The 25,777-nt window shown below is 32.1% G+C and overlaps 4 protein-coding genes across 12 annotated transcripts in view; 2 read left to right on the top strand and 2 right to left on the bottom strand.

Moving 5' to 3' along the window:
• LOC123698405 (DENN domain-containing protein Crag) overlaps positions 1 to 890 on the bottom strand; it is a 28,436-nt gene extending 27,546 nt beyond the window's left edge. For 7 of the 9 annotated variants that reach the window (XM_045645016.1, XM_045645021.1, XM_045645019.1 and 4 more), the window contains exon 1: positions 131 to 349. The gene's annotated coding sequence lies outside the window, so the exon portion shown is untranslated. The other 2 variants (XM_045645014.1, XM_045645015.1) reach the window with 2 other exon arrangements.
• A 268-nt stretch (positions 891 to 1,158) lies between these two features.
• On the bottom strand, positions 1,159 to 3,586 carry LOC123698531 (U3 small nucleolar RNA-associated protein 15 homolog). Its single transcript, XM_045645186.1, has 4 exons — positions 3,404 to 3,586; positions 3,225 to 3,323; positions 2,694 to 2,876; positions 1,159 to 2,372 (listed from the first exon to the last, which is right to left on the bottom strand). The coding sequence occupies exons 1-4, from the start codon at positions 3,503 to 3,505 to the stop codon at positions 1,185 to 1,187; spliced, it is 1,572 nt and encodes a 523-aa protein (XP_045501142.1). The 5' UTR covers positions 3,506 to 3,586; the 3' UTR covers positions 1,159 to 1,184.
• A 265-nt stretch (positions 3,587 to 3,851) lies between these two features.
• On the top strand, positions 3,852 to 5,245 carry LOC123698532 (mitochondrial inner membrane protein OXA1L). Its single transcript, XM_045645187.1, has one exon. The coding sequence runs from the start codon at positions 3,987 to 3,989 to the stop codon at positions 5,175 to 5,177; it is 1,191 nt and encodes a 396-aa protein (XP_045501143.1). The 5' UTR covers positions 3,852 to 3,986; the 3' UTR covers positions 5,178 to 5,245.
• A 1,576-nt stretch (positions 5,246 to 6,821) lies between these two features.
• Positions 6,822 to 25,777, top strand: part of LOC123698554 (pancreatic lipase-related protein 2-like) — a 68,774-nt gene continuing 49,818 nt past the window's right edge. Inside the window, exon 1 of the mRNA XM_045645219.1 lies at positions 6,822 to 6,870. The gene's annotated coding sequence lies outside the window, so the exon portion shown is untranslated. The remainder of the gene's footprint in view (positions 6,871 to 25,777) is intronic.

Here is a 25,777-nt window from a genome sequence, read left to right on the forward strand (position 1 = left end):
AGTCTTTAATTATTAAACAAAATATCGAGTATAACTTTTAGTCTCGCTATTCTTAAATGCGTAACATTTTATTTGCAGAATTATTAAAAAGGGCAAAAACTAAAATATGAAACCTTTGAAGTGAACTTACAAATAATGATACAGATAACAAATTTGTTTAATAAAATTAAAGTCAGTGATTACAGGACATTATTGCTAAACTTGAATACATGATTTAATAAATTAATTTTATCGTGAACGCGTAGCATTTGCAATATTCACTTTTCACACATTAATAATTACATCACATAACACGTTAAATCGCACTCCACTTTTCATCTACAAACAATAAATTCATCCACTAGTTTCATCTTTTCATTTTCAATGAAATTGTCATTTTGATTATATGTCACAGACGCGAGCCGTCAGCACTCACCACAGCATAAACAGCACAGCACAGTCCACAGAGATTTTATTGAAAGCATTGCCAGCAAGCAAAATATGCTTTCGAGCAATTAAATTATGTGAATCTTTTTAATAAATAGGCTTTTTATTAACGTTAGATGATACAATACGATGTTATAATCTTAGAACAATACAATAAATCTTTTTCAAATCATTTCTGACATTCCATATCCAAACAAATTATATTTACTTTCATTGTCGAACAATTATTAATATGCAAAACAAAACTTAAGTGATCCGTGTTTAATGTCAATCAAAAATAAGTAGTAAATAATAAAAAAATAACTTATAGCCATTGAGATAATATTACTACGTATGGAGGAGACACCACGAACAAAATCTGTGCGCCATTTTTTTGCTCTAAGTTTTAAAAATTATTATCTAGTTAGGTACTTACCGATGAAAGTTATTCTTTTGCACTTTTCCATATTATTTGTGCAATATCGTAATACACACGAAGGCATATTAGATGCGTTTCACTTTAAAACAAATAAAAAATGAGCGTGCAGTTACGCCATATGTTGAGCGGAACTTAGGTGATCATTTTAAAACATTAATGATTGGTCCACAGGTCCTTTCAGAAATGGTTACCTATAGATATTGCCTTATTATGTATATGCTGTGGTATATGGTATACGCACCAGTGGCATACGTATAAAATCTATATTGCTAACTAAACATCTTTTGAGAAAGGTTTATAAAATAAACAATAAGTAATGTCTTTAGGTTTTTTATTTTATTTATACATCAATAATAATTTCTTTCTGCGCCTTTGATGATGGGGCTAAAATATCATTATAATCAATGTTATTTGCACTGCCAACTTGGGCTGCTGCAAGAAGTAAACCTATTGCACCTTCCAATTCACTGACCCTTTTACACACTTCAATTTCACATTCAATATCTTTTTTTAGTGTTTTATACAAGTACATGTTTTTTTCTGAAAGTAAGGACATTCTTGTCTCAAATACATCTATAAAAACATTGGTTACATCAATAACAGTTCTCATTAATCTTGTTTCACCTATGTTTTTCTTCAAAAACTTTAATAATGCTCCTATATTTTTTTCTGGCAATTTGTCTATAGCAACATGTAAAACTTTTCTTCTAAGAAGTTCTTGCATAATAGCAACTGTTTTTTCTGGGTATTTTGTAGCTGTATATGGTTTTAAGACAACTGACAAAGCATTGGAAAATTCCATTTTCCTCATATGTTTATCAGCCTCTGGTTCTGTTTTAGGTTTAGATTTAGATACAACTACATCAACAGTTTGTTGTGGGTCAATGTGGTCTGGAGCAAACCTGAATATTCCTTTATTTTCAACAGACTGGTTCACTGGTTGTTCTCGTTTTCGTATTGAGATAACACCATCTATCATTCCCACTGCGAGAATATCATCATTTTCTGAAATATCCATACTCAGCACGGCATTTGGAAAATCAATGGTGTGAACAGCTTTGAATGTTGAAATATCATAAATTTTAACACGTCTATCTAATGATGCAGACATTAGTCTACTATTATTGTTTGCCAGCCGTAGAGAAGTAACAGTCTTGTGGTGCTGTGAAATATTTGCTAATAATTTTCCACCATTAAATATATCCCATACTTTAATTTCGGTGCCTCCTGCACTAATAAATATTCCACCAGATGGAAGGAAGAGTACTGATTCAACAGGACTGCCATGGTTTGCTGTTAACACAGTTTCATTGCAACGACAATCATAGAGTTTAACGGCATGGTCGTAACCGCCTGATAAAATAATTTCTGGTGATACAGGACTTGCTGCTCCAGCTCTTATATAATCTGTGTGTTCAGAAAAGCTGGCAATTTTCTCTTCAGTTGCTATATCCCATAGACATACTGATTTATCATCTGAGAAACTGATAACTTTCACTTGGTCCTTTGTGAAAAATGTTCTGTGTACCTAAAAGATAATTAAATTATTTTCATTATCTATTTTGGCTTTAGTGGATAAACTTAAAAATAGTAGTATGACTCAGACTAATTTACAAGAATTGATTTGCAACATAAATGTAAGATACTAAATCTCAATCTTATTTTATAAATCATATTATATAACCCATTGAGCCCCGAGCGGCCCGATTGGTCCACGACACAATAGATTTCCTTATTGTGTCTGTGATTCCGGGGCCTGAGTTATTAAAAGGTGTCGGAACATTTATTTACTAGGTACTTCAAATGTCTAAAATTTCATGAATAGCAAATAAAATTTAGATTTACTTACAGGCCCAGTATGACCAGTAAAAACTCTAAGTACACTCTTAGATTGAACATCAAACAATTTAACTGCAGCCTCTTCGCTGCCTGCAACAAGCAGTCTCCCATCACCTCGGAAAGTGGCTCCATATGCAGCTTCTACAAATTTTGAAATATTCTTTGCCACAACTTTTGTGATTGGGTCGTATACCTGGAAAAGCAAGTTTGAATGGTAATTATGTTGCATTTGTACCAAATCTTCTTCATTAGCTGCTATGAAATTGAATCAGTTTCTAAATCTATCTATCTATAATAAGATAATTAAAAATATACAAAGTTTTAAATGCATACTAATACAGAACAGTTATTGATTATACTATATAAATACAATACACTAAAATATTTTATTACTTAAAATACATTTTTTGTTTTAATTTTAAACTTAGGTACAGAAGGTAAGAGTAGGTAAACAATAACTGTAAATTATCAACTGTTTCTTATCCAATTTATGGATATAATTGAAATCGAACTTAAAAGAAATTTTATTTCATAGTCTTACCTGAACTCTGACTGAACATGTTGCAGCAAAATAGTGTGGTTCAACTGGGCTAAAGTCAATATAATCTATTGCACCAAATTCCTTTACAAGTACTGGTAACTGAAATAATAAACCGAAATGTTAATATATATTATTGCGTCGAAAATTGCACAAATTTATGGAAAATAAAAATATCTTACACCAAGTTTCTTCCAGTATATTAAATCTTTTGTGCTGGCAGTCACTGGCTTTTGAAAGACTGCCTTATTTACTTTTTTATATGGATATGATATATGAGCCATATTTTGAAGATTTTATTCAAAGTTTTGAGTAAATGTCTATAATAATATTTTAAAACAACACCAACATAATCATGCTCTAGCTAATTATAAATAAACTGACTGACATAAGACATTGTCAAGTGCAACACGTGTTTCTGACATAAGATTTTGAAGTATTTGTGAAAGGAACCTACTACAAAGTAATAGGTTTATATTTTAACAAAGTAATATAAAATATTAGTCAGAATTTAAACAGAAAAAAATCCAGCAGTACCGTATTTAAGTAAATACTTATGAAATTTAAATTATACAAATATCTACCCGACAAACCGGTCTTAGATTATTTATCTATGGTACAGCCTTATGTCATTTGTTAAAATTTGATTTTGACATCAGTTTTGACATACGAGTCGACTAGAAATAAATAAGCTTTTTCGAATTTATGTAAGAAATAGTAGCCTATATTATTTATAAAATCAACATCTGAACACAAAAAGTCGGTATGTTTAAATTATTGAGTCGTCATGGTCGTCGGAGTGGTATCATTAACATATTTTGTGAAAAGAAGATTGAGGTTAGAAAAGTAAAGGTTTATTACGCCTATTCCTCAGCTGGTTCTATTAGATTTGCCTCTACCGGTACAGAAGTTGTTAAGCCTACGAATGTTATTGAAAATATACCAGAACCGCCGCCCGTGCCTGACCCCTCAACATTTGAACAAGTATCCGAAGCTGTTCAGACGTTGGCTGCGAATGGAGAACCCACATTTGCCAGTTTAGGCCTTGGTGGGTGGGGACCAGTGGGTATTATTCAAAATTGTATGGAGTATTTGCATGTGACCCTTGATGTCCCATGGTGGGGAGCGATTGTTTGCGGTACAATAGTGGTGAGAGCGTTAATGTTTCCCCTTGTTATTTTATCACAAAGAAATTCAGCAATAATGAATAATTATCTACCAGAAATACAAACACTTCAATTAAAGATGACACAAGCTAGGCAGACTGGAAATCAATTAGAGGCAGCTCGATATGCACAAGAGATGATGCGGTTTATGAAGGAGAGAGGATTAAACCCTTTAAAGAATCTTCTTCCTCCTTTAGCACAAGCACCTCTGTTTATATCATTCTTTATGGGTTTGAGAGGTATGGCCAACTGTCCCGTTGAGAGTATGATGCACGGTGGACTTTGGTGGTTTGCTGATTTAACAGTACCTGATCAATATTTTATTCTTCCCATAATCACCAGTGCAACCATGTGGTTAACCATTGAAGTGGGTGTTGACGGTGGCAGATTAGATGCTCAGAATATGCAAGTAATGAGATATGTGCTCAGAGCCATACCTGTTGTTATGTTGCCATTCACAATTAACTTCCCAGGTGCCATTCTTGTCTATTGGTGTTCTACAAACTTCATATCACTGTGTCAAGTTGGTTTCCTCAAGATGCCACGCGTAAGAGAGTATTTTAAAATACCAGCAATCATCAAACATTCACCAGAAAACCTACCAATTAAGAAAAAGGGTTTTGTAGCCGGAGCCAAAGAATCATGGACTAACATTAAATTATCTAGGGACTTAGCAGATAGACAAAGAGTAGATGAAATGATTTTCACAAAAGCTGGTAAAGGACCCTTGCAAAAGACGTACAAATTTGATCCTAAGAAATTGACAAATGTACAAGCAAAATCTAAGTAGGCGATATTGTAGTTTTAGTGTTAGTTAATGTATTATATAATATAAATAAAATTATTATAAATTCCATATTTATATTTGTTTCTTTATGGCATTGTCATTTTAGTATGTAGTATACTTTTATAGAGTACCCATAATATACAAGATTTTGATTAAGATAGAAATCGTCAAACTACTTAGATTTACTCATATTTTGAATGGAGTTTTTCTTTGTAGAAAATGATAATGATAGATCACAAAAGTACAACACAATTGTTCATATCATATTAAGTGATACATAAAAAGATGAATATTGAAACTGAAAGGTAGAACAACAAAATATACCTACAACCTCAGTTAAAATTGCACCTATGTATGTATAAAGATATTATTTTTATAAACTAAACCTTCATCGAATGGTCAGAAAATGTGGGTCCAGGGTTCGATTCCTGGTGGGACAAAAAAATAATTTTCGGTCTGGCAGGACACAGAATGCTTATCATCTATATCTCAGAAAGGAAAATCAAGGAACCACGGAACTTTACGATTGACGGTGTCGGGAACGGTAAAAATTCTCTAACAGTAGTCGAATTTTAAGATTATACTAAGTACTATAAAATTTTGTAATATTGTCTATAACGCCCAGGCGTGTCTAGATAGATTTAGAAATGTAAGTACTATTTACTCTACATGATGTAGGTATCATGTTGCGAAAATATGGACCTATTTCTTGCATTTTGTTCGATGTTGTACTTTGCTGTTATTGTTGATGATTTCTTCTTTGGTAAAATAAACTTAACTGCTAACTTATTTTAACGTTTACATAATGTAAAACTTGGTACAGCAACCTGCAACATCATGACACGAATGCACGATCGGCAATTTGTTTTTTAAAAATAGACTGGTAAACCATCTTCATCTCGAGTCTGTGTTACAGAAGAATAAGTAAACAGGTAATCAGTTACAGGTACAGTACATGAAAGCACGAATCTGTGAATAAGAAACACGACTTTTAATTAAGTTCTGCATAATAGTTATATTATGATACCTGTCTGATAAACAGAAAATTACCTCGTGTATTTTGTGATTCCAAAACAAACTCGATAATTCTACTAAATCTTTTTTCCTGCTACCATCATGTAAATACTCGAGGAGTTATGTATGTACTAAGTGTATGTACATAATATATCTATTTTTGTTATCTTTGATGTCGAATACTAGTAAGTGTTAATCCTTCGCACGTTTATGTACGTCTTTAGTTTAACATTTATATACCTCACGGTAACAAAAGTGATCTTGAATATTGAAGTATATTAAACATAATATTAGATTTTAATCAATACATCTATCCCATCGCAACTTAACATCATAAACATTGGTATCGCGTGTGCCCTAAACATCTTTATATGACAAACTAGCGGTCCGCCCCGGCTTCGCCCGTGGTACATGTTTACGTTTTCTCTACATAAGAACCATCCTCGTACTTCAAGGAATATAATAAAAAAAGAATTATCGAAATCGGTTCAGCCGTTCTCGAGTTATGGAATTACAACGAAAAGTGGCATTGATTTTTATATATGACAAATGTAGATATTAGTTTCTGTATAGGTAGGTATTAAGTGTTCATATTTATTTGTGTAACTCTTTAAATTGGGATAAAAGGAGACACGAAGACTACCTACTACTACCCTCCAAATAAATGAAATCTCAACAATATGTAGGTATTTCATAATACAAATAATATTTTAGTTGTGTTATTATAGACCTAAAATTTTAATAAGCCACTCGGGTTATGAATTCCCGACCTACTTTGTTTTCGCTTTCCCGGGTTTGTATTTACTTTTCGCATTTAATTGTACACTGTGCCATATTAAGCTTTTGTTAACCAATTGAGCTTGCGACTTTTTGTGTACACTATAATATAATAATTATGTACCTATGTATTAACTAATAACTTAATGCGTCATACAACAGGTACTTAGGTCGGTCGTTTTTTTTAATAAAATATGTTACTTCTGAAACAAAAGGTATCTACTAGCAAAATAAGTATCTAATAGCACCTATATACATGCCTAGATAGTTAGTAAATAAGTTCCTTTATGAGTTATAAATAAATAAACAATAATAGGTACCTACATTCATAAACGTAACAGTAGGTATTAATTAAAAGTTATGAAATAATTTTATTAATATGCAAAAGGTTTCGTACACGTAACTAGGTAAGTAAAATACAACCGGCCTTAATAATAAATCAAATAACACCAAAAAGTGAATTGGGACTAGTAAAAACATCAACTCTCTAGGAATGTTTTCGACGGAAATAATAATGAAGGGGAAACCATTGCCGTTCGAACAAAGCAAAGAGCTCAAAGGCTGAATACTTAGGACGCAATTACAGATGTTGGAGCGAACGTCGAGGGTACAACTTTATTAACCCTGTAGGGACCAATCTGAAGCTATTGTTATTCAATTTAAATAACACTCTCTATTTGATACATTTAAATTTAAGCTTCAGTGTATTCATGTTAGATGGTTTCATCAAATTGAATAGCGATATGTCATTTGAATTAGTTTTGGAATTCAACATACCTATTAATTTCTTAATGATAAAAACGACCTACGTTTCACCCTAGGTTTTATTTCAGAAATGTCTTGCCCGCTTCTCTAGTTAATGTACTTATTAGCCCTAATGGAAACGTAATTATTTTCATTAATTTTATTAAGATGTAACTAGTTTTTTTTATTCAGAAATACGCAATAGCCAATACCTATTAAAAATAGTTAACTAAAAAACCACCGTTGAAAAACCATCAATTTAAACAAATAGAGTTATGTAGAAAAGGTTTGTGAATTATGAGGTGTATATGCAGCTCTATGTACAATATTATTATTTTGATTCTATATAGGTACTGAGTAATGTTATCATGTAAAGTGGCTTACTATCTTCTATCGGATTGGTGTGTAGTTAAGATAATAGCAGCACTTCCTCATAATTAAATAGCACTGCTATTGTGTTGTGGTTGCACTGACATAATAAACTGACAACTATATGCAAGATGTACGAACTACGAACGTCGAACACTGTGCTTACTGGTTTAAATAATAATAATAATAGACATAGGTAGTTATCACTATCTTCAGGTAAGAATGTAGGTAAGATCTCCCTATAGCCACAGCAAATTAGATTCAGAATCGTCGATCAGATCGAATAATTCGTGTAGTTTTGAAAGTTACTACATAAGTTACCATATAAGATCCAGAAAACTTCCCGTCCTACGCAATAATATAATACGTTATACCTTCATAAGTATAGGCACTAGGCAGGTAGGAACGGCCCGCATTCATGATTTATTTGTTGAACATTCGCAACGGGAAAACATTACTATTTTAACGTGATATATATTCCACATGCTGAGTGACAAATGGAGATAGGATATAGTTGAAACTACGTGCAATATACCTAAATACGTAGATTTAATTTACTCAAATGGCTAACACGGTTTACGCGAAGCGTGAAACATATTTCTAGTTTGAGATCATTGTTGTTGCTGAAATAGGAACAAGTATTTCGTGAACAAGGTGGTACACGAATTTGTGTAAAAAGCTTTTTCGTATCTATAGGTGTGTGCCGTTAGAACGTACATGTATAATATATAGGTAGTTACTAGTATTATTATATATAGGTAGTTACCAAATAAACGATGAAGAAAAGCGTTCCGTTTTCCTTTTTTTCATACGACAACTACAAAAATCCGTAAATACCCTGACAATATTGTTACAGAGTTTAATAATATTTTCGTAGCTCACAGGTAAGGCTTATTGTTGGAACTTAAGGGATTTGTCCAACATTCTCAATTTGAGCGTCTGCTGGCAACACTTTCCAGAAATACGAGTTTTATATCCAACTTTATTGCCAAAGTATATCATTTTACAGCTTAAAAGTTGCAACGATTGCCTTTACATTATATTAAAACAGTTAAAATAGATGCGAATAAAACTAGCCAACAACTTAAACCTTTTAGAATAAGAGATAAAAAAAACTATTAGGTAAGCTAGCGTTTTTTTGCAGTTTTAATATATCAAGTATCAAAAAAAAATCTTATTATCACAACAATAACATTAACGTCTTATTTCAACTAAATATATTATTTTTGTACGTAACTGAGTCCTTTAGAATCAATTTTGGCCCATTTTAAACGTACAGATTTGATTAAAACTTTGAATACATATCAGGGATAGGTGACAATAAAATAATTTCATGAGTTTATCTCTATTCAAGCGTGTCTTTTAAGCTTTTATTTTATTAGTATTTTGTAGTGTTTGATTTTACGCTAGTATTATACATTTAGAAATAAAAAAATTTTTAACGGATTTTAAACGCGATTTATTTATTATATTATTTTCCCGACGTTTCGAACACTTTACAGCGAGCGTGACCACGGGGAGACTGAGATGTTATATACACCTTGACGGTCATTCAAAAATTGCTATTTCTAAACTAGGTACCTCTACCTATTTCTCCGCAATACTACGGAGATATTTTATTACTTAGTTTTTAAATGCTATCACAAATCCTAATATCCCATAGCATATAGGATACAAGGATGTTTTTGTTCTGGACATTAGGTAGGTATTATTTTATAGTCAAGTGTCACATTTCAAAATCACAGGCGACGCAAGCTTAAGTTACTGAAAATTAAAAGCTTTTAATAAATTAGTTCATTAATAACTTAACTTACTTTTGGTAATTATGCCTAACTGTTACCTAATTGAGATTAAGTGTAAAAGAAGTCTTAGTTATATGTAAGAGAGGTCTTTCAGGTCTCTTTTCTATACGTACAGGTGAGCTTATAATAACGAAGGGGCTCAAGGAAAATTATTGGACAATATTAAGGAGCGATTTATTACAAATATAACTGTGTCTATTTCCATAACTATCGAGGTCTATCTGAGCACGTACGATGTGATTTGTTTCCGACCCTCTAATAACGAACCCTGGCCCGAGATATTATCTATATTGGTATGAATATTGGGCGATGGCTTCAATACACTAGCAGTTTATTGCGCTAATTACGATCGTGGTTAGGGGTCATGTGGGAGTAGATCAAGCATCCTTTGATACTAGGTAATTGACGGACCTTGTGAACATCAATTTATTGGAGAGATTATTATTTATCGCCCTCAGTCGATCGTATAGTTTTATGTTATGGTTATACATGAATCGTTACACTAATTAAGTAGGTAAATGCGATATATGCTGTTTACATTTACGGTTGAAGTAATTTTCATTTTAATGTTCGAACGTGATATGATTATAATAATCGCATTTTATACACAGTGAATATTAATTATGGTTAATACCTAAGTGTTGGTATTAACGCATATTTTAATAGAATAAAATCCCACTCATAAATTGTTACTAAATATATATAAAAAAAAAGATAATTAATTTCCTTTTGAACTCCATTTAGCATTGAATTATTGGTAATAAGAATTGAATGGAATTACTAGTATTCCTATTGAAAGCCATATTTTCTATGAACAGAATATTATATTATATCGGTTCGTAATGAAGTAATCAAGGTGGTTATTCTGTCAATTGGTGCTATTCAATGCCTGAAGTGAAATGACTAGTGTACCGCGGGAAACACGCAAACGACTCCATTTGTCTGAGAGCAGTCGTTTGCTAAAATAAATTATCTTCAGGGGAGTTGTTAAACGAAAACGACATCCAAACGTAGGTAATCGCACTGAACTGCTCCGAACTATTAATCAATTTAAAGTGGAATGGATGAAAACGATCAAGTTGAAGTCTGGATTTGGAATCAGCGTCGATTAGAATTTCGATGTTACTTATTCATAATAAGTTGAGCTTACGAGATTGGGTGCTATTGTGATGAGGTGTACCTATCTGGAATTCTGTATTCGTTATTTGAAATTAATCATCTAGTTAGGTAACTTGTTAATTAATAGGAACCAAATAGGACCATTATGTTCTAGGTATACCGGACATACGTTCTTGTTTTTAACTCTTCTTCAGGCAAACAAGTTCATACAAAATAATATACTCGTATATAATTATTTTGTAAAGCATTGTTACGTTGCACAATGATGAACCTTATTTTTGGAGCATGAAGCCCTATTCAGACGGTTATAGTTCGCTGGCCAAATTTGCTAAGGATTGTGCAGAACACGTATTTCAATAGTAGAATTAAAGTTTAAGCGCTATACATTGTAATGTAAACAATAAACACGAAAGCTCCTTAACAGTTGCGCGTTCATCTCTAGCATGCATGCTTGCGCTGCGACGTCTGACAAGTAAGTAATGTAGGAGTTCCGTTCTCGCTGAAATTCGCCGAGGAATTCTCCTTTTAAAAGCTACTTCTTCCAAGAAGGCTTCACGTACAACAAATAAATGCTAGTGAACGATAAGTAGTTTTAATTCCGTGAATCCGGAGTAATTTTCGGTGTACATTTTTGTCGGTCTAAATGTTTTCAGAGATTAACGTTCAAGCGGCAATTGTGATACAGTGAAAAGCAATTGTATGTTTATTAATTTATACTCGGAATACATTTCTGTAATCTCTTAATAATTTTGTTAATAGTTATCAAGTATTTACACAGACGTTAATGCTTCATATTAATGTTTAAATATTATATTGTACTAGATTTCCGCCCGCGGCTTCGCCCGCGCAGTCAATTGCAAAGAAAAACCCGCATAGTTCCTGTTCCCGTAGGATTTCCAGGATTGCGTCAATTTCCCGGGATATGTCCTTTTTCGGGTATCAAAATATCTCCATACCAAATTTCATGAAAATTGGTTCAGTAGTTTAGGCGTGACAGACAGACAGACAGAGGTACTATCTCATTTATAATATTAGTATGGATTGCCCAAATTGTCTTTTCTTATAGGTATCTGGGACCAAAAATAATTGTAAAGATGTTAAAAACTGTGTTGCATATCGTTATTTATTTAACTGCGTTATTAGTGAATTCCTTAAAACAAGTATTTTTTTAATAAACCTCCCATCTGTACCTGTATTGTAATTTCGTTAAACCGATTTGCAAACAATTTTTTGCGGAACCCATCTTCGCTGTATTACAAAATAATTCTTCAAGTGTAAGTAGTCTTGTATCTTGACTTCCACCCTTCATTCAGTAAACAAATATATTTTCAAAGGTTCTTGAATACAAATTAGCCAGTCGATGCAATATCCAAGAATGATGTGACGTTTTGAGCGTTCCAACGTTAAAAATGTTCGGAATTTCTCATTTAGAAATGATTATACGTTGTTGCGCTTCAATATTCCGCTGGGAGTCGTATTTTATTCGCGTTAACTGTCGTAGTTTAAATTTGATTCAATAACCTGTTTTATTACAGCAAAATGTAACAGGAATTATTCTTAATTTCAAAAAATGGCAAGATTGAGTGTCTTATAATACCTATGTTGTGAATATCTGTGATTGAGTGTCTTATAATATGTGTAGAATTGAAATGCCATTTTTCCGATTAGCTAAAGTTAAAAATTCATTTATGGGTCTAGGTATACGCTTTTACAATAGAATTCCTCATAATATTAGAGAGTTTAGTAGTTCTAAATTTAAAACTTATATAAAAAATGTACTAGTTCAGAGAGCGTACTACAGTATTCAGGAATATATGGACGATAAAAACCCATGGAGGGTTGTCGCGTAAAAACCACAGGACAGTTCTTTGTATATTATGATATATTATGTATTTAGATATAAGTTACATATTATGTAATATCGACATGATTTTAAAAGAGCAACTATGGAGTTTCTTGCCGATTCTTCTCCATAGATCACTGCTTTCCGAATCGGTGGTAAATGTTAAAATAATTACCTATGAAATGACGATTCGAAAGTGCTACTAAATAGTAGTCTAATTGAATAAATGAATGTTTGAGTTTGAGTTTGTGTAAATTCTAATGATCCTCTAGGAGAGAGGTGTGGGATAGTAATATAATAAAATATAAATAAGTTAGTTTAATAAATAATCAATATACACATAATATGCAAATAGGTAGGTACTATACATTTGCTTAAATATTTTTCGCCATGAAATATAACGAAAACGGAAAATATATTAAAAATCTGGTAAATTATTGAAACTGTCATGACATTTGAAAAGCTGGAAAACTAAGCTAGTGTCGTATATGGGTTTGAAATATAGCAATGAAAGCCACCTGGGGGCCGCGACAAATGCATACATCCATCATGACCTACAGGTATAATGGCCTCTATGAATTATACCTTTATATATATCCGGTAAAAAGTGTGCTAAAAATCTTATTAAACGTCTACATTTATTATTTTTAAATACGAGACAAAAAAAAATATAAATACGGGTGCATTCGTCAAGTTTTGGTCGTATAGAGCTAGAATGATATCTACTTTAGTTTGAGTTTTTTTTTTCACTGATTTCATCAATTCGTCTTTATATTGAGATACGTAAAGAAAATTTCGGAAATGCTTTTTTTAAAAATTGTTTTATTTGATATAACATACTATAAAAATAGAGTAGGTTCTATTCGTTTATAAAAAAAGTAGAGTCGTCGCCATTATTTATATTATTATGAGAAATGTTTTAAATTTCTCATTATTTTAGACAGGTTCTTTATAATAAATGACTAAATTTAAATCATACAAGATAAGATGGATTAATTAGGTATATATTTCTATTGTTAAGATTCCTTGGAATTGGTTCTACTCGGTGCTTGCTCTATATTATCCGAAGTTCAGTTGAATATGTGTTAATTGCTGAAATTATGTAAAGTTAAGACCTAATCTTATATACATATAGTGTGATATTATGTGCAAGTAGTTATATCAGTATAATTAATGAAAATTCAGACCAAATTTAATAAATATATTTAATACAGGTTGTATCGCAAATCAAAAATTAATTTCGAAGAAATCTTACTTGAATAACGATGAAATGAAAATAAAACATGATTTTGTGTATATCTGGGAATTATATTTAGCTCATCCATATACCGATTCTCTTTATTAATGTAGTTGCTGTAATTAAAGTGTGCTGCATGTCATATTTTTTCATAGGTAACTTACAAATGTATTTTACGGTAACAGTATGAATACAACAACTTTATCTTATTTCACAGACACTGCAAACATTCACATTATTCCATAAAAAAATATTCTTTAACAATAATCGCATTGGTGTAACGTTAAATAACATTTCAAAGAAGTGAAAAAAATATGTAAATGCAGCACAATTTCTTTATTAGTACATCTAAATACTTTTGTTAGACTACACCGCGTCGGACAAGAGATTCTTAACAAGGACGAAGAAAAAATAAAGGAAAACTCGAGACTGGCGTACAATTATTTAATGAATTCGCAATTTGCATACCGACGGCGTCACTTAGAAGACCGAGGATGTATATAGAGCTGATATTCGCCACTTTAACCTGATTTAATAGTTTTATAAAGTTAGAAAAAAGATAGAAACGTACTCCGGAAACCAATTGTAATGGCTATAATTATTGAAAGAACTGGGTGTCTTCAATGTCATGGGAGATATGGCAAAAGTACATTTACAAAGGCGGTATAAGTTACATTTTAACTCGTATTTTTCAACGCGTTCTCTTTCATTTATATCAAAAGGTGCCATAATCCCAACTCCAGATGATATAAAATCGGCGACGCAAAAGTCGTTCTGTAATCGCGCTCTTGTCTACTATTATTGGTGTCCCTTTTGTTCTTAAATTAAAGACTATTGACCTTAACTTTTTCTTTGTCCACGCCTGCCGCTCCACTATTAGTGTCTTTAGAAGTAGTTCTCTGAAGTAATTAGAAGGAATGCTTCCGTAAACGAGCATCGCTTCGTCTGTATTTTTTGTCTGAATTTACGGTTACGTGTTACCTAAAGCTCAAAGTTAACCCTTTTTTCTACTTTACTCAAGTACGACACTTAAATACGTAGATCTGATTATGAAGAATTGTAGAGAGAGACTTCATCCAGAAGAATACATTTCTGTAAAAAAATGCAGATACCTAGGTACATGTTTCTACTGTTGCCTACATTGTTTTAGTTCAAAATAATATAAATTGCAATGCTTAAACTTTTTTTAAAGTAAAATAAAACTAGTCTCAATGTTTCCACAATTATAAACGCAAGATTTTTGAGACTGAAATTTATCGTGGTTCCTTGAGATTTGAGAAAAGGGATGAATGTCAAAAATACTTAGTTGTAATTCATTTACGCCCAGACAGATATCGTTCATTATTTTCGTGAGAATTTATTCTGAAGATTCATGTTCATGGTCATCAGTTTATTTTTGGGTCTAGACACTAGATTAAGCTGGTTTAATCTTTTATCATAATAATTGAAATATGATTTGAAATTATAAAAATAAAACTGGAGTTGGGCAGATGGTAACTCCAAAATGCACTTCAATTTATTTATTCACAAGCAGGTAAACGTCTATGTTGTATATTTCGCTCAGTAACCGATTGTTCTAATACGATGATGGTTAAAAAAATGTTTTCCCAAAACGTAAAATGTGTAAAAGCTCAATCTCTCATACATCGTGATCTTTTTTATACGTCCAACCACAGCCACAGAATAAATATTTTGTTTGCGGTTGGGAATTTAGATTGTAGTTGAAATATTGCGTTTCATTCGAACTGAAGGCAATCTATTGTGAATGTTGCGAGTGGGAGTCAATTAAACGCATTCATCCACAAGCTGGCCAGGAGAGACAATTGCGACTCATCACTGATATGACCGCTAAACTGATTTCCCTCTGACGTACATGATGCCTGAATGCAATTGCATGTTTAGGCGTGGTGCACACTATTTTTGCTTCACAATAAATCGTTCGGACACGTTAAAAAAGGAACCTTAAAGTAACTAAATTTCCCGGCAAATTGAAACGATGACTATAGGAATTCTAGATTCATATAACTAATGGTCGCTCGAGGATCTAGAGAACAATATTGCAGAGTGATTCATTGAATGAACGCGATTATGGACTAAGCTTTAGTTACCAAATCGTAAATACAGTATCATTGCTGAATCGCCGCCGATTAAGGGTCGATGAGTTAGAGTTATTGAAGCTGAAAATGTATCTAATAGGATCGTTGAAATGTGCCTCTAATTTGAATTAGTTTATTAACATGAGTTTTTTTTTCAGTTAATTAAATATTCAAATTATTTGGCTTGGTGCTTAACGATTCATATAAAATCATACACGGCCAATATCATAAATATAATCGCCCCATCCATATTAAAGAATATTCGCTAGAGAATATTTTCTAAATAGCCTACTCTAAACATACTGTATAGTAAGTACCACAAATCATTTCATAGGTAGATATTAGTTCTCAGTAAGCATTCATTACTCTTGTACTAACTATTAAGTTCTCAACGAGATTGAACGTCTAACAAAACGTGTCTAATAATGTTCCACATTAAAATTGAATTCCGTTCAAAAGCGTATAAATCATAATCAAATCAGTGAGCCATTAAAGATGCAAACCCTAAAACCAGCAGAGCTTAATTTCTTTGCACGTTCGGGACTCGAAAAGTCGTTTCGCAAAGTAATTGCTTATGAGTGGAAGCGGATAAACGAAACGAGTTCTACTCTACCGAGACTCGTAAAATGGAGTCAGGGGCTTGCATTTAATTAATATGACCAGCGGTACGTGAGAGCCACATCTCCCTAAATGGAATCATTCCTTTTGACCGCAGAACTGACTTTTCATGCCGAAAAACTCCCAATGATGATATTCTTTACTGCGCTGCACTGAATTGAAAAACAATTTCGGACTCGCTTTGCAACAGTTTGTGCGTCGTGAATAGAGATGTGAAGATGAAATTGGTACAATATAACATTTATAACAATACTTAACAAAATATTATATAATATTCTTTATGGTATCAAAAATAGATGTTAGCTGATTCTCAGAGTCACACAAATCGGAAACATAATTTAAGTAGCACACAAAATTTCATAAGAATCGGTCCAGCTGTTTCGGAGTAGGTACTTTGGTAACATACACTATAAATAAGTATTCTTAAATTTAAGTTGTTGTCCATGGTGTGAGTAATGCTTAGTTTATAATGTAAATATTTACTTTTGGTACTCGAACATTAAATCTAATATCAAAACTACAAACTTATTTTACCAATAAAACGAACGAGACTGTGTATTTGGATAGTTTGCTTACCAAACCTTAAAAAGGATAGTACTTATTCGCAATAGATTACAAATAATACCTATGCTCATAATATTAATATGCTATAAAATAGAAAAAAATTCGACCTACCACTTCTCATTAATAAAATTCACAGTTATAATGGCTTAATAGTGTAATTAACGTCGCAAGAATCAGTACCTAGATTTATGGGAAAATTAAGGGCTTGTAAAGAACTTGAGAATCTACATTTTGCTGCATAGTTAAAGAAGTTTTTACGGCAGTCGATTAAAGACTCGACTTGGAATAAAACAGAATAGATTATACGAGGTCGTTACTGAAGTTCCACCCTTGAGGCGTTGTTAAGAAGTGAAATTGAAATGAGAATAGTAAACCGCGGCAAACTTTGGTCTCTTTAAAAATAGGGCATGTTTGTAGTCGTAAGGATCTGCCGTTGCGTCGTTTTCTGGTAGAAGTTAAGGTGAACGAAATTGAGGTAGAATTAAAACAGCGGAATAAAATAAATTTGCAGCTAGGAAAATAATTATTTATGTAATACGTATACATATATTTTATAAATTATTTTTATCGTTTAAAGTTATTATATATTTAATTAAAATTGTGGTATTGGCTATAATATAATTCCGTATCTTACATTAAATTAATTTTATGCCTATTATATTAAAAATCAATGGAATAATTTAAACATTGTACGAGTACCTATATATTTTAAAAGACTTTAGCGCAGAAAGCTAGAGCACGTACAATTGTAGATGATAAAAGTATAGTTCAAAACAATAAGTTTTCAAGTTCAAACAGTACGAAGCAAAGACGGAAAGTAAAACTATGTGCATTTTAAACTTGAAAACGTATAAAGCATACAATATAAGACCAATTCACAGCAAAGTTCAAGTCCGTTTGTTTAGAAAATTGCAAGCAGAACTCTTTTACGATTTGCATACGCAAACTTTAGTGCAACTTTATACAACTCGGAAAAGAAAGTATGTGAAACTACAGCATGAGCACTTTGGAGCGACCGTGTTCTTTATGGATACAATTCTGTAAGAACTAAGTATAAAATCGTCTCGGAATATGCGGGCAGCTGGCACGGCGGTATGAGGCGATAAAACTGTCTACTTAAGATTCGATTCCGCTGGACCCGGTATTGATAAAACGACTTTGAATATCGAAATGGTATAAGAGGTGTGTAATATTATAATGGAAAAGATTTTCTTAGCTAATTTTTCTTAAAAGTATCGATAAAATTGCTATACAATGTGAAAGTGAAATTGTCTCGGACATATCCATTATTTTTTAGATATATTTGATTAACGTGTATTATAAGAATGACCTCTAATAATTTATGATACAAATTTACGAGATGCACTGTCTCCTGGAGAAAACTATACATAATATACTACATACATCGTGTTATATCGTATACATACATTATATCGTGATCGTTTTTAAAAATCTGTAAGTTATTTTTAATATTTTAAGTGTAATAATTATTTTAAGATTATCTTTTTGAACACAAATTTATAGGTATGCAATACTTATTTTAGGAAGTTTAAGGTATTGTAATTGCAAAAAATGTTACAATCTCCTAGCTTCAAACTTATAGCTTTATCGCAAAGCTTCATTACAGTAATGTATCTACGTATATAAAAGAAAGTTGGATAATAGTGTATGAAAAGCGCTTAAGCTGTAAACACTGTTCCTAGTTTAAATCCTTTTGATTGCTTGCGTGATCCCCGGCTTTGTGGATGCCGTTCAACGTCAGGTGTATTTAACTGTTTCGTGAAATGAGATGGCTTTAAAACAGACAAAATAGAAAGGCACTTTATATGAACTCAAAGACATGTTAAAATCTGATTGGCCTAACGGTTGGCTTTATTGTGAAGTTACGTTAAACGTCTGGAAATGCGATTTGGAATTTGTAAAAATATAGTAGGTACCTATGTACTTTATTTTTAAACAATCACATCATACTAGGTATATATATTTTTTTGATCTCATATAATGTGAATTATGTGATATTACGACTGAAATTGAAATGATATTTTGAATGATAATTGATAATGATATTTTTAAATGATATTTTTTTGTAAGTATGTTTTGTTGATTATTTTAAATAGAAAATATATACTTAGTAGGTAATAGAGATTTATAAATTAATAGACAGACTTTTTAATTTATTTGTGTAATTTTTCTTGTTTTAACAATGGTATACCTACCCTTGTTGACCACGCGACGCGAAAGTGACGTGTGAGCACTTTTAGATACTGTAGGGTTAAGTATTAATTCTTAGTATGTAGCAACCTCCTTGAAAAGACACAGTTCGGTGTGTCCCATAGGTGTGTCCCATAACCAACTCTTCAGTTTAATTGAATATTTCTTTTCCATGAGTTGTTTATTTTTATTTGAAAAGTTTACGTGCGAGTATGTCTCACGAGGCGAACTTTACACTCGAAAATCTTAAGAGCTTGCAAATAAAACTTCCTTCGCTTATTACTTTAGGGTCGATGTAGACGAAAACAGCGGTACGAGTGAAGCAAATTGAAGTTTTTAGTTTCTACAATTTTAAACTTTTGCTTTTACTGTTCGCCTTTACTCGCAGCTTGTCCTGAACTTCAGATAGCAGAGAACAGATTGTTTGTGAAATTTTTAAATCTCCCAGGAAAGCAGTAAGATGTTTCGTCAAACCAGTTAACAATTTTGTTTTATTTTCATTTTCATTTGTTTCCTTTTTGGACTAGTTCGCGTTCATTATTCCGAGTAGGGCAAATTAAAACAGAAAATTATTTGAGATCTGCTTTATTTAATTTGAGACAAAGACAATGAATGGCACTTGAGACAGCGGCAAATTTGATTATCTGATGCAATTATAATATAAGGATGGAACAAATTGACAATGTATTGATAGATTCGCATATTAAATCCATGATTAAAAACTAAACTACTACTAACTAAACCTTTCTTCCAATATGTTCTTCGCTATTAGAGTTAACTGCAGGTCATGATCCCATTAATCTCTGGCTGGCAAAGAGAACGCAGGCTTGTCTGCCAAACTGCACACCCTCTTACCAAGTGAGGTATTGTATAGGAATATATATGAGATATCGTTGGTCATAGATTGGAAATTATTTTATGCTGTGAAAACTCATTTTACACGTATAAAAGCATCTCTATCTAAAGCTGAGATTCATTTTGAGAAAACAATTTTGTAACTGGTTACCTACCTACGTTTTAACCGTAATGAGAGAAGCAAAATAAATTGTTAGAATCCGCGATATGCTACAAATAATTCTTCAACCTGAGTCACAGCTTGAATTTATCTCTTTGTTTCACGCATATAAATTATAGATGTATACAATTTCAAAAGTAATGTACCCAACAGATAAAGTACTGATTCATTCGTCGATTGGCTACAGAAAATTACAGAACAGCCTGTTCTATTTCAAACGATTTTCTGGTTCAGCGGCCAATCGATGACATGTTAGTAACGTGGCAAACGTGTAAAGGCATATGCAATCTACAAACGATCGATTCTTACATGAGAAATAGACAGTTAAGAAAGTAATCCCTCAGTGCTTTGTGCATGAAGCTGTGTGGAAACGATTTCGAATTTTGTCCAGGTACTTTACTTTATTAAACTGGGGAAGGACTATATGGGCGCTGCTTTTTATTGCTGAAGTGAAGTTTGAATGTGAACAATTGAATGCATAATATGGGTTCTTATGATCATAAATAATACAAATGAATGAATCATTCTCTTCTAATGTATCTACAATTACTAATTCATACATTAATACGTATTGCTAAATGCCAACCTAATGGACCGTAGTGGACTGTAGAATATCAGTAAAATGTTAGAAATAATTTATAGTGAGAGGGCGCACCCTCTTTTCACTATTCAAGTATTCAGTAACAAATTCAATAACCAACTGTTATGATGCCAGATACAATATATAAAGCCAATTAACACAGAACTGATGTTAGGGATTAGTGTTATCCTAAGTCTACACACGACCTAGTTTGCGCCGATTATTTCTTGTCAGTCCCATGTTTCCACTTATTCATACAAGTTTCCATTGTGCGGTGAAATTAGTATAATGTTAGTACTAATCATTGAAGGATATGACATGTGTACAAGAGTTTCTTAACCATCAAAGTGGGTGGTAATAGAAATAATATAATAAATTATTTATTTAGTAAAATAAGCAATAGTTCAAGGCTGTTATATTTGCTAGGTAACAGAGTAAATAAATTACATTCGAAAATACAGACCGCTTCACAAAGGCACTTGAGTGAAAATACGTTTGCTTTTGAATTATCTGTAATAACTTAGTAACACAGAACTAATATTATATAAATCAAAGATTGTATCATGCGAGAAATTAATTAGAGAAACAATTGACTTGTTCTTATAGCCCGCAACGCTCCGATGTTGAAAGCAATTCCATGAAGCTTAGAATTAATAATCGGTTGCCAGTTAATTGAGAATAGCTTCAAAACGATCTACGTCCCTAGATAGCTTGTGAGAATTTCGCTTGAATTTAGTACCTACATTTACTTTTTGTACCGAACCTACGAGAGTGTTGTTTTGTATAAAAATATTTTCAAATAGATTGGTTCGGTTTGGAGACAACGAAAGTATTTATGTAAAATGTGCGGGAAAACTCTACATGCGGTTCCTTCCATTATATTGGCAAATGTAAGAAGAAATCGCATACAGATACATCATATTATATAAGCAAAATCGATGTTCAAATGCAAGAAAGAAGTATTTTATTGTCGGATAGATAATAGACATTAAGCTATGCTATATAAACAATTATTAAGACACAACTTTCAAGTATTCCCCAAGCGTCTAATCAAGCAACGGAGCGCATTTTGGAATAGTTACTGAATCTTAATTCTATAATTAACCTTTTGCATAACATTTAAAGGTAAGGGTGGGCACATTTCTAAGTAGTCGCCACTCGATTATTATTAGACTATAAGTAAAAATAAGTTGTCACAATGAATTGAAGGCTTCTACATTATCAAAACAAATTGTAGGTAGGTACACAATGATAGAAAAGTAGAATATACACAGATAAATATTTTATATGTTTTGGAGCCTGTAAATACCGCAAACTATTCAGCAAATGTAGACCAATATCGGACATCTTTCTTACGTCTAAACCTGGAAAAGTTTTTTGCAAGGTTAAATAACGGATCTAAGTCGATAGTAAACTAAATCTCTGTGGTCGTGTTAGGTTACCTGGGTCTGGATTTGGAAAGCTATTTGTGGGAAATAAACTGCAATAACCTAGTTTATATATGGTTGATTAAATATTTACTTTATTTCACATTAATAATATCAATTTATTCACCGTAGATGGTGCTAATTGAAATGGCTTACATACTTATTTCTGGTCCTGACAATAGGCATGACGACAGTATCCATAAATAATCGTATTAGTGTTTTTAAGGGAAAATGTAAAATAAATAAATTAAATATAGTGACTTAAAAATCTTAAAAACATTAAGATTAATGAGATTATCAATAAAATAAAACATTGAAATTCTGCAGTTCGCCATTTTGACTAAAACACGCGTGACGTCACGATTAAGTAAACAACTGTGGTCAAATGTATTTTGTTGTTATGAATATGTTGAGAATACGCATTTTTATTTATTTTCTATTGTTTCACGTATGCTTTATCGACTCAGAACAGAAATATAATTGCGAATTCACGAATACATTGTTTCGGGGTTCTCCGCGCCAACTTTATACAATCATTTCTTATTATTTTCTCGCTTGAAATAATTACTAACACATTTTTGAGCATTATTTTTATGTGGATTCACACTGCAATACTGCACACTACTTATAAACTTTGAAATTCGTTTCTATAACACATATTAAATAAATATTTCTTTAATTTTCTTCGCAATGCGTACAAATAATTACGTATTTACTAAAGAGTGACGTCACGACTACGCCATGACACCTGCGAGCTGTTTTGACACAGTTATTAAATATTTTTTGAAAAATGGCCTTTATCTTCGTTAAATTTAAGTATATTACCGAAATATAGGGTTTTTCTTGTATAGTAAACGTATACACACATTATGGAAGAGGATTTCAAAATCTTTCGTCATGCCTATTGCGTGAAGATAATTTCAACCATTATAAGTATTTATACAATTTCTAATTCTATGAATTAATTTAAAATCGTTGCACAATCATATCTTAATACTGTTTATTAGTTATTGTTGTCTATAAAATTTGTTACTCATATTTAAGCGCATAGAATCATAGGATGGCTCATAGGATTTGTATGGCGAGCGATAGTCGGAAATATACTCTAAGATAATATTATAACTTTTACGTTATCTTCACCGTGTGTGATGCGCTTTATGTAGATAACTAAAAAAAACAGTTATCAATTTTATTTTTTAATTGAATATTACTTGCTCTTACATTTATTAACTGATTTCAAATGACTTAAAACGTCTCAAAGGCGGTAGATAGATCCAGAGCTGAAGTTAACTTCAACAATTATATTTGAATTTCAGATAGACAGCGGCTATCCTCTATTTGAATCTTATGTATTTTACTGGTTAAATTAAATTTTGCGATGAATTAAACTGACGAAGCTTGTCTTTCTAGTTTCTATATAAGTATTATACAGTACAGATAATTTATTGATGTATCGTTTTAATATTTAAACCTAGTTTAATAAAAAGAGTATTACGAAGAAATATTGTAAAATAATGCATTTTTAGCCAAAATATATATTAAAATGTTCCCACCACGAACTGTAAATTTATATAGTTATAGATTTTCATACAATACATAAGCTATGAATAGTCACGTAAATTTGACTGTCCTGTGAAGCGAACTCTATTCGTTTAGAAATAGTTAGAATATAGATTTATGTTGAAAATGGACAGGGTGTTTGAAATTCAGTGGGCGCGCAAGCCGGGCGACAACTTAGATTGGGACCCACGACATGTGCTTTATTGTATTTTTACTGAGAGCCACACTCCACTGAATTTAGGTACACAGATAAGCTGAGAATAAAATGGTTTATATGACTGCAACGTTTAGCGGATAAATGGTTGCTTTGTGATGTATTGCTGCAGATCTGATAGCAAGCTTCGTTTCAAAATATGAGGGTTTGGGGAAAATTTTGTGCTTTTTCTCCGGATTCGTCATGCGATAATCTTTATTATTAATTCAATATTTATTCTGAGCCTAAATCATTATATAAATAATTACTTATCTATTGATAGTGATATTATTATCACAGAAGTCGATTCTACTTTTTACCTATAGGTATTAGGGCAATTATATTTAGCTGCCCAGCCCCCCTAGACAAGTGGCTTTCTATTAGCGTAACGTTTGATAGAATAGATTATGAATGTATGAGATTGACGTAAGCTGTCGATACATTTATCTACAGCTTATGACAATCTCATACATTCATAATCTATTCTATCAAACGTTACGCTAAACGAAAGCCACTTGTCTAACCCCTCAGTTCCCTTTAATAAATAAACGTAAATGATGATTAGGTAGTTATATTTCTGATATACATATCAATAGAAAAAGAGGGAGTTAATCCATACTAATATTATAAATGCGAAAGTAACTCTGTCTGTCTGTCTGTCTGTTACTCAATCACGCCTAAACTACTGAACCAATTTGCATGAAATTTGGTATAGAGATATTTTGATACCCGAGAAAGGACATAGGCTACTTTTTATTGCGAAATATGTACCACGGGCGAAGCCGGGGCGGACCGCTAGTTAATTATAAATGGAGATTTGATCTAATTTTCGTTAATGCAATTTTAAATCAGGCTCCATAATATAGTTAGTGTTAGTTAGTGGCCAAAATCGCAGTTCATGATGTGATTATTCTAAAATCTAAACAATTGAATTAAAATGCGGCTACTATATAAAATATAACAGGTGTTAACAGCCACACAACACAAAAGCAAAGGAGATCGTGCGTGAATATACTATTTCACATAGTATCCTACTATACTAATACGAAAACCGTTCCCTCAAGAATGATAAGGAAATGATTACATCACTTGACGGTAGCGGAAAGATTTAAAAGACGTAATGGTGGCAATAAAATAAAGATATTGGCGTGTCCCGTATGGTTGAGGAATAAAACGAGAGCCAAGATAAGTCGGCACAGCTGAGATTTTAGATGCTAGAGGATTTTTATTAAATCTTCGATATGTGAAGTACGATTGGGTATCGAGATTTGAATATTACTGTATTGCAGTATCTATTTGTGTGGAACGAAATGTAATATGAGATCCCTTTAACCGTTTCCATTTTACATTTCAAAATCATAACCCTGTTGTTTGGAGCCATTGTTATATTGGAAATAGAAGGCAGTCCTATTGCAATCTGAAATTATTCAGCAA

Source organism: Colias croceus, chromosome 16 (genome assembly GCF_905220415.1).
Source record: "Colias croceus chromosome 16, ilColCroc2.1".
Lineage (NCBI taxonomy): Eukaryota > Metazoa > Arthropoda > Insecta > Lepidoptera > Pieridae > Colias > Colias croceus.